Source organism: Botrytis fragariae (genome assembly GCF_013461495.1).
Source record: "Botrytis fragariae strain BVB16 chromosome Unknown tig00000225, whole genome shotgun sequence".
Classification (NCBI taxonomy): domain Eukaryota; kingdom Fungi; phylum Ascomycota; class Leotiomycetes; order Helotiales; family Sclerotiniaceae; genus Botrytis; species Botrytis fragariae.
The window spans coordinates 16,434-33,321 of NW_023501002.1; the positions used below are offsets into that span (position 1 = coordinate 16,434).

Genomic DNA, 16,888 nt, shown 5'->3' on the forward strand with positions numbered 1-16,888 from the left:
TGAGTGGAGTCGTAGATTGAACTTTCATTCTACCAAGTGGATACCCGGCGACCTTTATCATAGGCTATGTGATATTAATTCGGAGATGCGAAGAAATTTTCAGGTCGCCGACCTTTTCAGATCTGCAACAAAAGTCTGGCTTGACGGTCTGGCGGTATCATCTAGCTCACATCCACTTAGCACCTGATCTCGGTACATCTCACTCAATCCCGTAAATGTCCCATATAGATTACCCTTGTCGCCGACATCAATCCTGTGCAAGGAATAACCAGGTCGCCGACCTTTTCAGACGTGCAACAAATCCCGTTCTTACCTTCAAGCAATCAACGATTAACTTCTTCAAGATGAAGGATCCGTGAAGATGTCTTGGTCAATCGTAAATTTCGGCTGATCACCGAGATCGGTCTTGTACCTTTTCCGGACGTTTCTCCGGAGCGAAGGAGTGGTCGCCGATAAGGTCAACACAAATTTGGGTACTATTGGATGAGATTATTCGATGCCAAGTCTTTGTTTCTGTTTGCGTCTCGCCTTGAGGAATCAGCGTGGCTCTTCGGCGTTCTACGGGGAACACAGTACGGAATAAACGCTCTTCTGCAGCCCCCGAAAGTGACAGGTATCCACTATTCTTCACCTGTGAAACCTTTTTTGAACTTATCAGCCACTACACTCAAGCCACACTTGCTGCATGAAAAATACCACTCGTTGTTCTTCCCAACTACCGAGCTACCTCAAATCGTTCTGATCTTATTGAGCTACCCTCCTTTTTTCCATGAACGCTCTCAATATTGCCACATCATCATGACCCCAATCACGACCATAACCCATAGTATTTCAATAATACCCAATGGTTATATTGATGCGACCTTTAAAGCGGCCTTTTTTTTTCTATGGCGTGATATCCTTGCCAAGTGGAGCTACAGGTGTCATGTCTTACATTTCTTTTCCGATAATGAGGTCGGCGGCCTTTGAAGATATGCAACATTTCCTTTCGATGGATATTACTTAGAGCAAGTAAGCTGGGGTTCAATGAGCGGTGGAGCGAGATTGTGCTGGGGAGGTAAGAGAGAATGATGGTAAGTCGATTAAGAGATCTTTCCCGCGACCCTTGAGGCTACCATGCTTACCGTCCTCTATCTTTGGACCTCCATTTACATTCGCTCCCATGCGCTCACACTTTCCAAGTGTGTTTGCTCATGAAATAACTTGTCAGTGCAAGGCGAGGGTCAAGGCCATCTGAGATATGCAACAATCGCGGTTTTTCTTCTCCTCATCTGTTCTAATAGGTGCAATGGCTCTCAATAGTCTGATGTGGCCTCTAGTTCAAGGCGGTCGCATTTGAGGCCCAGTGGAGAAATTCTTCCGGCACTCCAGGTTGATGCCCAATGACAATCAGCTCCTAGCACAGTGTCCATTCAAGATAATTCCTACCTGCATAATCCCCTCCGATTCATTCCATCGGAAAACATGGCTTGGCCGAGGGTGACCCAAGTGAGATGTGCAACAAATTCGACGTTTGCGTCTCACAGACTTAGACATCGTGTTATTTCCACAGATCATCCAGAGCTTGAGTCTTGGTGTAGTGCTAGCGAGCGTTTCAATTAATCCGGCTCTCGTCCTGTCTATATAGCTTAGAAGCTAACGATCCATTGCCTCTTAATTGGACATATATTTGCTTTCACACTGAGTCTATGAGCAGATAGAGAGGTGCCAAGCATAAGTATCTTACATATCCGAGTCTCGTTAGATTAGATAGCCATATCGGATGGAAAAAATGCTTCGCAATCTCTAGTACAAGACTATGGGAAAGAGGATTTGAATATACACTACTATCGCTTCTTTTGTCATTGATGAAGAAAATAGGCAATTCGGGATTAAATACATGGGATTTCGTGTCTCTAGTACCTATTCATCGGTCAAATCAGGACACTCGTTTCACAACATGCGTTGAAAACTCATTAAAGACGTCTTTTCCTTGAGCGATGTATCAAACATTAATGCAATATTTTACGGTAATATCCAGTGCCTCTTTCCATAGTGTAACCTGATACGAAGGACAGTAAACACATTGTTCCCCTCTTTCGCGCGCGCGAAGCAATAGCATGCTTCAAAATGATATGTATCCTGTCAAATTGCATTGTATTTCTTCAAAAGTTTTTCCCTTATACCAATTATATCTCCCTTTGACTTGCCAGCTTGCCACCTTACTTCATCATAGCACCAATTTCGGTACGATCTTGCGACCAATTCCACATTGGACGATTCTCATATCGATTTTCCTCTTATTCTGCCTCTATTTCCCGCCTACTACTAGCGAATTTTTCAGAATATTTTTTAGCACTATAGCGGGCTTCTTCGTCAAGCCAGTCGTCAAAAGAAAGAGGGTCCGGGTCATTTTTGCAGAGCTTGCGCTCAGGGCGTTTAGCTCTGGTTTTGCTGCTACCGGTTCTGGGGGCTCGACCAGGTGATGCGGAATTCCTTGAAGGATGCGCTCGAAAGTCAGAAGTTCTCTGCATATTCGCTGTGCTAAAGACTGATAATTTTGCTTTGAGACAGACGATTCGAAGCAGAAATAGATCAGGCTGTAATGGTGTAAGACGCTTAAGTATTGAGTACTGATAGTTGTTATATTGATAACTGTTCGTGAGAACGAGAGGGAGTATTATGAATAGAGTTAAAAACTGTATAGGTATTTATAGAGTCCCTGGAGCTTCGTTTCCTGTGTTAGCAAAAAAGTAGATGGTTTGAGGCTGTAATATGCGCGTCTGTATGTTCTAGACGCCGGTGAGTATCATGGCTGAATGGAACGTTGATAACATGCGCAAAGAAAGGAATTCTCTTAAAACTGTTGAGTGACAGGCTGGGTCGGGGAATTTGATATATTTTTGACTTAAAGATTCTGGATTATGGTATGGTAATCAATATAGATCTAGTTCGCCGATCTATGGCTGTGTGTAGGGATTCGGGTGATAGAGTGGGTGAAGGGAGCATGCCATGTGATCATGCACGCTGTTGGTTCTGCCAAGTAGAGCTATCGCTTACTATCCGATCGACACCGCCACAACTCATCAAATCAGCGAAGCCTCCAGATTTTAACCTATTCAAATGCGGCCAATGTACTTTGATACTTGCGCAGCTTCCATAAGATCAGACGCCACGTCGGAAAGGCCAGCTTCAAAGGCCCACGATTTGGATATGCGAGACTAATGATGATTGGGCTCTATAGCTCAAGTACCGAGTTGTCGACCGCAGTGATTTCCGATAAGATACTAGCAAACCTCATGGTTTTGTGGAAAATCATTGGTGCTAGTTGTCCTCAGAACACTCCTGGTCTTTGTTCCGACCGAATCTGCCTTCGGAAGCAGTGATACAGAAGAACTACTTGAGATTTACGGGTGTCGAGATACCCGTAATTTCTGAGCATTGTCATTGGGGAAGCGAATAACCATAAGAGAATGAGCGCCCGGAGCTGTAAGAACGTCTACAATAGGAGCTGAACATATTCTGATTCCGGGAATGAACCATAATATCGTTTGCTTGTGGAGCGATCAAGGCAAATATAGGTGACGCCGACACGTCAATGAGTTGGTCATTGGAGTCGAACTTTATAAAGGGAACATAGACGGAATTGCTTTCGCAGAAATGACAGAGATGCTTCAGCCAACATCTAAGAGGAAAGTCAAGAAATCCATGATTCATCTTTCTTGCTGGAAGTTTCATGACCATGGTTTGGGGAAAAGCAGACCAGGGGCAACATAACAGTGAAGAAAAATGGTTGTGGAAAGATAGATTTTTAGATTTGTAAAGCCATCTGTAGCAAGAATCGAGCCTGGGGACCTCAGTTAATCTTAGCTCATAACCATCAAATAACTTTATTTCAGATGACTAGAATTCTTGGTGGTAAACTATACATCGTCTTCGGCATTTGTACAACAGAGGCTGGAATATGCAGGGTCAAAAATGAGTCTTTCAAGATCAGAGAATAAACCTGTGAATCTATTAAATACGATGCCATTGCTCCGATATTACAAATTAGTTGTAGCATGGTTCAATACTGGAATTTCACCAAAATTCAGACGATCTCATTGACACACAGAGACTCAAAGCCAAACAGAAACCGAGCTGGCGATACGCAACTGCGATGTACGAACTTATCACGCAGACATTGATATGGAATATTGCGCTGAGCCCAAAAATATACCGAGGAGGAGTATGAGACTTGACGTTCAGCTCCTATTGACACCGGTGCACTACATGGCTTCCAAGGTTGGTGTAGGACCATAGTACTATCTTCAATCACGTGACGCATTTAGCAGTAATTTGCTAAAAGCAAACACAGGCATCGAGTAGAGTCGTTAATAACATGATATTCAAATCATCATTAAACTGGTCCTATGTTTTGTCCCCGAGGGAATATGTGCATCGATATGTGAATATGCTAATAAGTATATAGACTTAGGCTAAGTTTCTGCTACCGTGGAACAAGAATACGAGGAGCCTCTTCATGATTCCATTGATCTAGACACTTCCAATTACCTTCAAGAAAGTACAGCACTAGGTATATTCTGGAGAAGAAAGAGGATATGACCGATGATGATCTAGACATAGTGCGCATTAATGTAACGTTGAATGCAGTAAACGTTAGAATAAGCAACATTCTTCAGATCTTCAAAACCGGTACCTACCGAAAGCCAAGCAAATCAATTCAAGGATTAACCTTTAGTACTGATTAGTCATAAAAAGCAAGTTCTTCCATCTTATCAAATATTCCGTTTGGCCCTCCAAAATTTATATCTTTGATACCAATAACTCAATTAAGAGCCTAGTATATATAAGATATTTCTGTCATATCTTCAGATGTTTTACTAAATCATGCGATATGTCTCAAGATTTATCTGCCGGCGTGGTAAATCATCCAGTAATGATCTCGGACGAACTTAGATCCAACCCTCACCATAATATTTCTGATCTAAATGCGACTACGGATACTAAAGAACAAGAAGCCACTACAGCTAAGATGGATTTGGAATCATCTACAACTCAAATGTTGGATAACGTATCCGTATCTGCGCCAGATCCACAAGAGCTTAATGCTCCAGACATTCATTCGCAATCATGCCTTGGTCTAGTCGAAGAATCTGCCGTTGATAACGAGTCAAATTTGATAAACGATGCGGCAACAACAGGAGGGGCAGTGATTGCGGAAAATACCACTTCAGGTAGGACAACTGCTAATGTTTAATCTTTGCATCATGTGAATACTTTGTGGAAAGTACATTCTAATCATGCCTGCTTCCCAAATAGTCGTACCACCAATACCTACCGTACGACCACTCGAAAATATAAACCCCCCGACCGAAACCCAGCCCTCTACATCTGCGACCGATGCCACAACCACAATATCTCCTAACACTGAACAGCATTGTCAATCATCAATAAACTCTATTATTATAGATCCACAGACTTCAAGCGCCAATCCTACTGCGGATCTCGCGAATACCTCGAATGAAGATATGAATGTCGTCAAAATTAAAGCAGCTCGTCGGCGAATGGCTCGCGTCAAGGCACATCCAAATGCCTTGACAGTCTATGAGGCTGAGCTGACAAGTAAGGACAGGGCGACTCAGAAAGAAGCTGTTCGACAATACTTGGAGAAGAATGTGAAGCAGGACTGGACTTGGACCTGGCCAGCCGAAGAAAACGAACCTATGAATATAATGGATGCATTACTTAAGGAGCCTTCTTTAGATGAGCTCCAAGTTACCAGTGCGGATAGCCCTGCGTATCAGGAAGAGTGGCGAGAAAGAGACGAGTGGGAAAGTGATCCCACCGAGAGCGAGAGCGAAGATCCCAGTTCGCCTAAAGGGCCCGTCAACATTAATTCTCCGGATAGAGAAAGTCCTTTCCGTTTTGACAACCCGGATGGTGTAGGTCAATTGGTCAAACAAAGACGAGCTGCACGAAGACGCCGACACAAAAAGAAGCTTGCCGCGGAAATGGAATGGAACACAGGAGTACACTGTTATGTAGAAAGACGTGATGCATGGACTTGCGCTCGACGTGTCCCTCCTCCATCCGGACGGGAGCTTCACGCCATCGAAAATTTACCAGTCCATTCAAATGGAAATGCCCGCAAACCTGTGGACGATTGCTCAGATTCAGAAGGATGGGATACTGAAGTGCCAATTGCTAAATCTCTACTACCACCGGATAATGCAATGAGAGCAAGCATCACCCCTCAAGCTTACAGCACCATATACGACAAAGTTATTCTGCAATCACTGACACCTAGTTGTCCTATCAATCTATCCGATGTCATACAGAGCTGCGTACAAGGATGGAAACGGGATGGTGAATGGCCCCCTTCCTCATCTGTCCCCGAACCTGGTTTAGCGGCGAAAAAAAAGCAAAGGAGATTGAGCATGTTGAACATGTTAGGGCTAAATGGACCCGAAGCAAAGGCAATTAGTCCTGTTGCAGAAAAAAGTCCACAGACCCCAGGTTCAATTAAAAAGGGGCTACAGAAGTTCTGGAAACGCGGAGACAAAACCAAAGGTACGCCTGAGGGTGGGACGGGAGCTTAGAATTTTGGTACAGAAGAGCTACTGCATATATCTTATCAAATGGGCTTTAAGGGAATGGCATGGCATAGCATACTGCGGCGTTTTAATGGGAGACACTCGAGGCGACATTCGGTGTGAAATTACGAAGGGCACGTTGAATAAGCGAATTTAATCAGATTCAACCACTGTTGGATCAGGTTGTCGGACTAGCATGAATATTATGAGGTTAACTCGGGACTATTAATATGATTATTATTTTCCAATATTTAAGGAGCTTCAAGTCAGTATCTTAAGCTTCCTCACCTTTGCCCTGTCCTCTTACTCGTGAAAATAATCCCATATTCCAACCCTAACGCAAAATAGACTATCTTCTCCAGATAAGACACATAAATGTTCGAGCACAAATCACTTCACTCCCTGCATAAATACTAAGATCCCCTACTTCCAGTGCCTCTGTTTTGATCTGATTCGCTTCCGCTACTCCTAGCAACATTCCTATTCTCACTCACACTCCTTGCAGCATTCTTTATGTGAAGATATGTGATAAGATATCGTTTCGCGCAATTTGAGCGGTGGTGTTATTTTTAATCTGAAATGTCGAGGAGAGTTGTGATCATTACAAGAGATTTCCTTAAAATATACTTCATGTCGAAATTGTCCAGATACGCCGTCATGCCTTGGAAGAAGGTAGGCTCAAAAGCACCTTTTCTAAGCTCCCATAACTTAGGCTCGGGACTAGGCTGTGGAAGCAACACATCGGAAATGAAAGGGCCTCGTTCCTCGTCTATCTGGTCGGACGCTTCAGCCCCCGGCACGAGTTGTAGACTCCAAGATGAAGATCCGGGAGGTTCCATCAAGCGGGATTGTAGAGTCTCGTGAATATCAGTCAATAGCTGCACGGCTCCATTGTTCGTCCAGTCGTACCCCATTCCAGGGGTTTTCAGCATGCGAGATTTTAGATTTTTCACCGCCTGGGCTGGATCCTCGAACATTGTGTATGGATTATCCGTCCGGTCGCGCCGAGCCGATTTACTTAAACGATATCTTCTCGTGTAAAGTACTTTAAAGAAGTGCCCTAGAAACCCTAGATCGTTTATCACACTGATATACGCTTTCCATGCCGCTTCCCTGGCCTCTCTGTCGACATGGAGGAGGGGAAACACGAGATCCTTCTTCTTGAGGGTAGTCAGACGTCGAAGGTGTGGGAGCTCGAATGTATTGGGCCAGTTGTGAGTATTTTCCTTCCTTACAATTCCACCCACCTCGCTATCGCTTAAAAAGATGCTTTTATCCTGAGCGTCATTGACATAAAAGACTTTTATTGCTTCTCCAGCGGCGTATTCCCAGATAGTACGCCGTACTTCAAGGGGAAGTCTTGAGAAATTTTGCATGACTTCTTTCTGCTCGGGCTGGAGTTGAATTTGAGGAAGATGATCGGCCATTGTATGACAAGTTTGGATGTGTTCAAGAGATAGAGTCGATAGAAGAGGTTGATATATGAGTTTGAGATACAATTATAAAATCTAGATAGATACCGAGGATATCTGATGATGATGATGATGATGATGATGATGATGATAAATGGTGATAGATGAAGCTGGTAGATTTTTCCAAATTGACTGACAATGTTAATGGTAAAGTAAAGAGGTAAGGTAGTCTTGGGAGAGATTGATATTGAAAAAAGATTGAAACGATATTCAAGGTGACATCAATCATATTTAAGGGCGGGGTGGTTGAAGCTAGTATCTGATAAGTTCCACGCAGTAGTGCAAATCTGGCATCTTGGATTTCATCACTGATCGGCGCTGACAAGTTATAGTCTCGAACTTAGGTATACCCGGAATGAAAGATTTGCCGATGATCCAAACGTTAGTTAGGAACGGAAAGTCACTTCCTTGAGACATTCACACGAGCTTTGAGCAATTCAAAGAATTGTCTTATGTCGGCATTATGGGCGGTTTCTACAATACAACAGTTATATTCCTCCTCTCGATCTTGAAGATTCTATCCGACGGAAGAGTACAGTTTGTTTAGGGTACACTTAAAGAACACAATGAAGTCTCGATTCTTGGTAGGAAAATGCCCGCAATAATCGATTTAGAGTCACTGATTGGTCTCGACCAGCAGACTATCTATACCTGAGGTTCCAATGTTGGGAAGCAGGCTTGAGGCAAAGCAAAGGTGGCATCTACAGCATGTCAAAAATGATGGCGACTGAGAAAAGTCATCAACTTATTGACCAATTGACAGACTTTAATCCTCTTAAAGCAGTACAAACGCCCTTCTAGGGCATTGATATGAATGGTGATGAAGTTCAGCTTCAGATTGGTGTACTTCAGGATAAACGCAGGCTTGAAGGACGCATGGTAATATAGCGAACTCACACGCACGAGCTCCCAAAGTTATCAAATCAAACGAGACGACTAACGATCTTTAAGTTATGAGCGTAGCAATCATCAAGTTTGTCACTGTCAGGCCAAATCTTCATCAACTTCTTTGATTCTTTTCGGCCACGGCGAGACTAAACAACCACCGCCGTACATACAATGAGCATTGAAATTCACTACTGAGTCTTCTCATCCGTACCGATCAAGGTAGGGGGAGCAAACTTGTCCGATTGTTCTGCAGCCACCTCATCACTATCGGCAGTATTCTCAGCCTATGCCCCATCTCGAACGTTCATCTCATCCCGCTTTGCAAATCTTTTCAAATCATTTGCAAGTATTTTATCGATTTTATACTCCGTGCTTCCAAAGCTATTCTCATCCTGTTCTGCCAACCTGCTTAAATCATTTGCAAGTATTTTATCAATTTCATTCTCCGTGCTTCCAGAGCTATTCTCATCTATAATATTCATCAGGCAATATTCTTCATCGACGTTCATCGACGGGGACTAGACTTACCAATAGGTTCATCAACATATTTTCCGTCACTCAAAGTGTATTCATTAAGAATTGGCAGCGACTGCTTATCCCTTGCCGCCTTGAAGGAACGGTGAAATTTTGGATCCCAAATCCTGGGACTCAGATCTTCCACTGGGACTACACCCGTCACCATCCTCTTCAATACCCCATTTTCGTCGAAGATGTACTCAATTTCTAGCTCTCTTTTCGGACAATCAATGCATCTGCTTTCATCAAAACCGCCACCCCCGAACATTTCATTGAGCTTTTTGACCTCGTTCCAGAGGTCCACGTACTCTAGTTCAAAAGGATTGTGGATATTGTACGTAGGGTTATCGAATAAAGGTTTTGATACTTTGATGCAGCCTTCAACGACTGCTTTCTCTTCATCACTGAGCTCCTCCGAATTTCTAAGTTCTTCTAGAGACTTGAGTGGATCGCTTCCCTCCAAGATTTTGTCGTTGAAATGGCCATCTTTGAAAGATGGGTAACCGACAGGATTTATACCACAGAAAATAGTCCTTTGAAGGGCATCCTTCCAAAAGTAAGAGATCTCTCTAGGACTTCTATCCGACATGATGAGAAAGTCTGGCGAGAAACTACTCAAATGCAAGGATATTCGTATTTTGCGCAAAGATACTGATGTTGAAAACGAATCGTGAGAGCGCTTCAAAATGATGACTTACAGTCGATTCTAAAAAGATGTGCCTGGTACCATTAGGATGAATTTATATCAAAATGATAAGTCATAATGGCGAAACAAATGTAGCGTCATGTGCAGCCTTGTCATGTAGCTTTCCATGAAACAGTCCTGTGGCCTGTCGGTTTCTGTTTGTCTGCATGGGAATGTGTTTCGTTTTCCTTCAGACCTGAGATAAAAGCCGCAGGTGCATGAAGAAGCTGACGAAACAGTCATGCTAATCCAAGAGTGATAGAAAGACCAAAATACTTCCTTATGGATCCGCGATCTTCTCTCAATTTCTTCGAATTCTCTATTGCCACAGCAAAGCAAAGCTGTGAAAATCATGTTTTGTGCAATCTTCCAATTACGTCTCGTGAAGCAAGGCTACGTGAAAGTCATCCTTGTTCATCCATGATTGCTTTCTTTTGTTCGTTTGGTTTTAGGACGCAATTCAAATGCAAAAAATGATCAGTTCCAAGATAACACAGGAAGCATGATATATGCAGTCAATCAAGTCGCTATTGTTCTCTTCATTTCCATATGCTCCGATTGAATTATTATTCATCTTTCATAGCACGTCTTCATCAACGTGCCAGGAAAAGATGAAATAAGCTCGTTATCATTATACCACGTATCCTGAAACCTAAATTTGAATAGACACTTCCAGAAAAAGGGTTGATACCAAGTGAGAACTAGCTGCAACCCGCATCAGATTTCCATATGATTTGACGTAATATCATTTGCTAATGTCATGATGGTGGCTGTAGAAGGCTGTACACCGAGTTCACAACGTCAAACACGTTCAAAATAAAGTAGTCTTTATGTAATGAGAGAATCGCAAATCCCAATATTCATCAATGTCGAAATTATACTTGTCAGCCTCGCGTTATTTCTGCACCCCAACGGCGTAGTCGGCACCCAGGGCGAAGTTAGGGATTTGCACAATTAATTTCATCGTTGAAACATCTGCCGTGGCAGTCCACGAATCAGATTTTACATATGAATCCCACTAGGCTGATTCTGCATGTCATTTTATCATGCAGTGGCTTATCTTGAGCTTACGCGACGAGGAATTCAGGGGGATTGCTGCTAAATCGAGTTACGTGTGAAATCAGTACGATGTGGTTACACGCGGCTAAGTCTTCATGGGGGCCACTCCTCTAAACGAGACGATCAACCACCTAAGTTGTTATCCGCGATTAATTTTTGGAATGAACCCTTTCCTTCAGAAAATCTTCAGTATGAAAGGAAACAGTTAAGAAATGCCACCGCGGAAGCAGCACAGACGCATTAGCGCATTTCCCGCGATAGCAGAATATGGAGAAAGTACGCCGACTTCGTCAGTTCCAAGTCCATCCGCAAGAGGTTTGAGGAGGACTACTTTTGTGGAGATATGGCCGAAAAATGTGTGTGAAACCCCTTGGTTATGAAAATTTACTTACAGATTCCGTAGAATGGTCCCACCGAAGTGATCCGCGGAAAGATACCAGAAGATCAAATTTCCAGCTGGCTTGAACAAAAAGGTAACGTGGGTCTATTGATGTGATCAACTCATATTCTGACGTTTTTATAGATGCTTTTGTTCATACAAATAATGAGACATCAAAAACGGGTGCTCTAAGACTGCTGTTTGTGATTTCCTCAATCACATAGCTCGTGACTTCATGGTTTTGACACCCGAACTAATCAAAGAGCAATAGGTTTACGAATAGAGCTTTGAATTCCGATAAGAAAGCTGTTGGGATGACTTTCAGTGATGAGACACTTCGAGCGATTATGAGTCGCCTTCAACTGCCAGCGGCGTTTTCTCAGATGTTAGCGCCGGACCAAATTGAGCCTCCACGATTCTCTCACAATACTCTATTTGATACTCATGGAAACCATTTGGGCATGGGTACGTCTACATTGACATCCCTGAACTCACTACTTGACACTATCATAGACTTACCCATCATCAGCATTAGCAATTCACTTCCATCGTTGGCGCCTTGAATCCATCACCCTTGGTCTTTCTTACAACCAGAATACTAAAGTAACCACTGCCATTCTCTTGGAGAACTCCAAAGATCCAACCCATGAGTCATTCATCCACTACATTTTATTACAATCCACATACCTAACTCATCCACTCTTCCTTCCTCTAATCCTCGCCGAGCTAATGCTCGACACTCACCGAACGCAATTAGATCGAACCACATCCCGCCTCCGAAACCTCGAATCCGCAATCGGTATCCACGACCACGATTACCATTCCGCCTCATCTCCTTCATATAGCACACCCGATAAAACGCCCCTCCCAGACTTCCCCTTCATCTCTCGCTCGCTAAACGGAGAATCCACCCGTCTAGCCCTCTACGAAGTAAAAGTAAGATCCAATATTCACCTCCTGCAAACCCTCCTTCGTGGCCCCTATTTCACAACTCTTCTACCGATGAATCGACGAATGACATGGATGGAACAAGCCAACATCGCCCTCCGAGAAAAATGCGAATTCCTTCTCGGTTGGAACGTGGAATTATCCTCCCGCGTCACTGGACAGAGACGAATCGTGAAGATTCAAATAGGTAGCGTACAAAACCTGCTTATGCAACGGGAATCGAAAATTACTACTTCGATGATGGAGGCTCGGAAAGGAGACGCAAATGCAATTAAGACGATTGCGTTTCTATTGATGGCGTTTTTACCGGGTGCGTATATTGCGGTCTTGTTTAGCGGGTCGATGTTTGATTGGCAGGCGGAACGTATGGGTGGAGTTTTGAGTGAGTGGTTTTGGTTGTATTGGGCGGTTGCGGGACCGCTTACGGCGGGGGTGTTGGGAACTTGGATTTGGTGGTGTAAGCCATGGCTGTGATTTATCTCGGAAGAAGATGTTGCTGCTTTGTTTCAATATTGGTGGTGATTGGGACCGTTTCATTGGGTGTTAGTTTGGGGAACTTGAGCTTCAAAAAAGGAAACTGTGGAAGGTTATGTGGGAAAGGGTGCCTAAAATGGGAGTTTTCTTGTATGTATACTATTTTTCACGGGTTGTTATTTGGCAAGGGTCTTATTATCAGTATGAAAAGAGAGAACTCTCATATATTTCAATCAATAGATTTTATATCTTCGCTGCAAAGCGTGCAATGAAGTGTTTGCAATGTCAGTATCACTATCACTGCAACAGTATCCCCTCAAGCAAGCTCCAAATCTCTGGGACACGATGACACACTCGAGTAGATGTTTCGTACGACTATAATTGACATTTCGCAGGGGACGCGTGTTGAAAATCTGCTCAAGACAGATCAGCGGTATTCCCCAAGATTCAATTCCTATGTGAGTAAGTTGGGAGAGGTGAAAGATTCAGTGCTTTTCCTCAAATGAGATACGACGAGTATGGATTTTGTAAGGTGTACGTTGTTTGCTGCGTTGATTGTCAGAAGCAAGGTGTTTGGCCAGATTCACAAATTTCTGTTGCCCACTCAGATGATAGGACTATTCTTGTTTCTCATCTCAAGTTTTCTTTTCGGCCTTTTTACACTGTGTCCTATATTTTCTACGATCTCTAGAAGTATGGCAACTACTTTGTTATTCAGAAATAGATAATATTGCATTAGGCTCTAATTGTTCTGCCATGCAGATTAAGAACTTACCTTTGTATTTGTGCTGTTTAGCTCACACTATGGGAACTCATGGCTTATGTCACGAACAAATTGCGACTTTCGCCATTGGTTAATACAACAGTACATTTAGATATGTGACATAGATTGGAACATCAAAGCCTCAATATCCAATCGTTACCTAGAAGCTACTAACCTCCCTTCAAATACAGCTGAATAGAAAGAAAGCTTGAAGTGTAATTGCCCACTGCAATATTCAGTCGTAAGGGTTTATTATTGGTACCTAAAAGTAAAGACTCATAGCTACGGTCGTTATTTCTCACATACTTGACCAGATGTCTTCTGAGATGATACATAGTGTGGATATGAGTTTGAATTGGGCCATCTTACCGTATTGAGATGAATCATTGACAATATCTACCTTACCTACAGCTACAGCTACTGCTACTGCAACATGATCCCAACTACGAAATAAGACTAAACCCGAGTGATTCCGTAGCTAAAGAGCTCAATTGAAGGAAGCAGGACTAAATTAGTAAGCTCTAGTCATACCATGATACTATTCAGGCTTCTTGATTTGATACAAGGTGGGTAGAGTTCAAAGGCTAACATGCACCAATACTGAAAGAATGATATGCAGCAATGATAGTCCAATAGCCTGCGCCAAACTTTCAGGAGTTACAGAATAGCATATTTCCAAAACCTGAAGTTCAAGTACTGCAATGCTCATCAAATGGTTCTCCGCATCAAAGAGATAAGTGTGCATTCATGAAGACTTTGGATGGGTTTGCAAAACAATCCGAAACCTCCAAGGAGCAATCATAAATTTACCCTTGATGAACTTTTGGTGATGGTAAATTTCTTGAGTAGAGTGAATTTTTCTTAGTTCGGTGTTCGAACTGATTTGTCTTGCCATGTGACCTCGAAATTTGGATGTATATTTTATGTGCGGTCTGCTCAACCCTCGACCCTCGCACTTCCACCTCCACATTTATTTTCATCAACAATCTCAAATCAATGACAAAATGAACAACGCACCAGCTAACTTATTACGCAAGAGGAAGAATTCCGAAGTCAGTGAAGACACATCAACTCAAAATAAAGCAATCAAGCTTGAGAATTCCGATGATGTCGAAGAGCGCGTCGATGATAATCATGCCGAAGCTACCGTGACGCCTTCAGTCAAGTCTGAACGATCAACAGCTGAAGTAGAGGAGTTCGATATGCAATCGCATATTTCTGAACTCTACAGGTTTATTATCAGTGAGCGTGCACTTGGCCGTAAGTGCATGACTGGCATTTTTCATCCCTGATCATGGCTGACTAGAATTTGATACAGGTGCCCCTGTGAATATTCAGAAACTTATCAACATAGATTCTGCGTCCAGAAATTTCTATGCGTCATCCATACGTGATTGGATCGACCAGGAGCACAATGATTTTTTGGAGCGATATAGGCTCAAACCCGATAGCAGAACGAATTTCAAAGGTACCCGGAAATACCTTGCGGACATCGGTAGACTTTCACGTATGTCTCGTGGACTGTCGCTCGCGTTCGAGCTTGCACTCTATCTCTGTGAGCACTCCTACTTGGCACCAGACAATGGCAAGATTCCACGTACAAGCCGAGTCTCCTGCGGCGCTTGCGACTCCCTAGTACATAAACTCTGCCTGAGAATGAAAAAGGAGTATCCCAATTTCGAACCGAAAGTACACCTTTCTCGTATAAACGATCAACGGAAGCATTTCGAGGTAGATGATGACGGCCTCATACCACACTTGTTGCGAACTGGAGATCTACTAGTAAGCTGGGTAGAAGGACCATCTGCTGCTCAAGCTATTTATGATAGCACGAAGGAACTGATATTGACCGACTACAACCATATAGTAGAAAAATTGCAATCTGCTGTGGCCAGAAACCATAGTAGCTCTGCGCGCAACTCAAATGTCCCTGGTCACTTGGTTCCCAGCGTGGAAAAGAGCCTTCCACAGGTCAAACGACTTTTATCCATGGCTGGAGGCAAAGGATTGGCTTTTGACCTGCTTCTGTTTGCTGGTCGGCACTCGTATGTCGAATGCAAAAAGGACCCTCTTGGCCGTAAAGTGACTGAAAGTTTCGACCAGGCTGCCGACAATCTACTTGTCCAAATTTCAAATGCTATCAAAGAGGAAGATCCAACTTTCAGGCCTGTTGATGCCATGGAAATGCTTATCGAAGAGATCGAAACTACTGGCCATATCGGATATTTCCCACAATCTTATAAACTATTCTCATCTTGGATGCCAGAAGTAGGAAATTCTCATGCACGAAAGGACTACGATGACCTCCACGCAAAAATCAAAAACGCGCACGCTGCTGTTGAGCGCAGACTCGAAATTTTCGTCAAAGATGGATCTCGCCCAACCGTGGATCTCCTTGGCAGAAAGATGCTTGGATTTATCGATGATATCAACAAACTCAGCATGAAGTTGGGAGGGCTACTTCCTGCCATAGAAATCGCGCTGTTCTTGGGGGAATGTTCATATACAAAGATTGAAGGGTTGGGCCCACTCTATGGCTGGGATAGTAAAAGCTCATTCCGTTGCAAGCGGGACTTCGATACTCTTGGAGATAATTGCTTGAAGGAACTACTTCAAAGAGTAAGAGATGCCAATTTGACTTTGGACAAGGATTACTACGGGCGTTTGAAGGAGTCTGTTGATTACCTTAGACCATACGGAATCACTACCTACTTCCCGTTGTCTTTTGAATTACTCCGCCAATTATCTTGAAGAAGGTCATGAAATAGCATCTTCTCTTTTCACGGCTCAAGTTAGTTGAAGTGTGCTGTTTACAGAACTTTATCAGACAAGGATACAGGAGTGTGGTACTTACTGTCCCGGATTTTAAACTGGCGATATAATGACATGGAATAAGGCCAAAGATATCCGATTAGAGCAAAAATAGATAGCTGTGATTGAAGTATTTCAGCGATATTAGCAAAGCGCAGGCCAGAATACTGTATCAAAAGCCATAATAATTAATTTGTTCCACCTGTTTTCAACAACTTACAAGTATATCTACTCAAGGTACATCTTGTCAATGCAAAGTGACCACTGTGTATTTAACAACAATCAGTCATCAATGGACAGATGCCAAAACTCATGCAT

The 16,888-nt window shown here is 43.1% G+C and overlaps 6 protein-coding genes across 6 annotated transcripts; 3 read left to right on the top strand and 3 right to left on the bottom strand.

Annotated features, from left to right (window-relative positions):
- Positions 1-2,279: 2,279 nt before the first annotated feature.
- Positions 2,280-2,513, bottom strand: Bfra_011069 (uncharacterized protein; the record flags this gene model as incomplete). The annotated part of the gene is made up of 1 exon (XM_037341398.1): positions 2,280-2,513. One exon carries the CDS (start codon positions 2,511-2,513, stop codon positions 2,280-2,282), a length of 234 nt encoding a protein of 77 aa, XP_037188210.1.
- A 2,363-nt stretch (positions 2,514-4,876) lies between these two features.
- On the top strand, positions 4,877-6,581 carry Bfra_011070 (putative mitochondrial aaa protein; the record flags this gene model as incomplete). The annotated part of the gene is made up of 2 exons (XM_037341399.1): positions 4,877-5,216; positions 5,302-6,581. 2 exons carry the CDS (start codon positions 4,877-4,879, stop codon positions 6,579-6,581), a joined length of 1,620 nt encoding a protein of 539 aa, XP_037188211.1.
- A 563-nt stretch (positions 6,582-7,144) lies between these two features.
- On the bottom strand, positions 7,145-8,002 carry Bfra_011071 (uncharacterized protein; the record flags this gene model as incomplete). Its single annotated transcript, XM_037341400.1, has 1 exon — positions 7,145-8,002. The coding sequence occupies one exon, from the start codon at positions 8,000-8,002 to the stop codon at positions 7,145-7,147; it is 858 nt and encodes a 285-aa protein (XP_037188212.1).
- A 1,217-nt stretch (positions 8,003-9,219) lies between these two features.
- On the bottom strand, positions 9,220-10,040 carry Bfra_011072 (uncharacterized protein; the record flags this gene model as incomplete). The annotated part of the gene is made up of 2 exons (XM_037341401.1): positions 9,220-9,404; positions 9,464-10,040. 2 exons carry the CDS (start codon positions 10,038-10,040, stop codon positions 9,220-9,222), a joined length of 762 nt encoding a protein of 253 aa, XP_037188213.1.
- Positions 10,041-11,407: 1,367 nt separating this feature from the next.
- Bfra_011073 (uncharacterized protein) lies at positions 11,408-12,996 on the top strand (the record flags this gene model as incomplete). Its single annotated transcript, XM_037341402.1, has 5 exons — positions 11,408-11,551; positions 11,599-11,668; positions 11,719-11,773; positions 11,846-12,039; positions 12,104-12,996. 5 exons carry the CDS (start codon positions 11,408-11,410, stop codon positions 12,994-12,996), a joined length of 1,356 nt encoding a protein of 451 aa, XP_037188214.1.
- Positions 12,997-14,763: 1,767 nt separating this feature from the next.
- Bfra_011074 (uncharacterized protein) lies at positions 14,764-16,510 on the top strand (the record flags this gene model as incomplete). The annotated part of the gene is made up of 2 exons (XM_037341403.1): positions 14,764-15,019; positions 15,078-16,510. The coding sequence occupies 2 exons, from the start codon at positions 14,764-14,766 to the stop codon at positions 16,508-16,510; spliced, it is 1,689 nt and encodes a 562-aa protein (XP_037188215.1).
- Between the last annotated feature and the right edge of the window lie 378 nt (positions 16,511-16,888).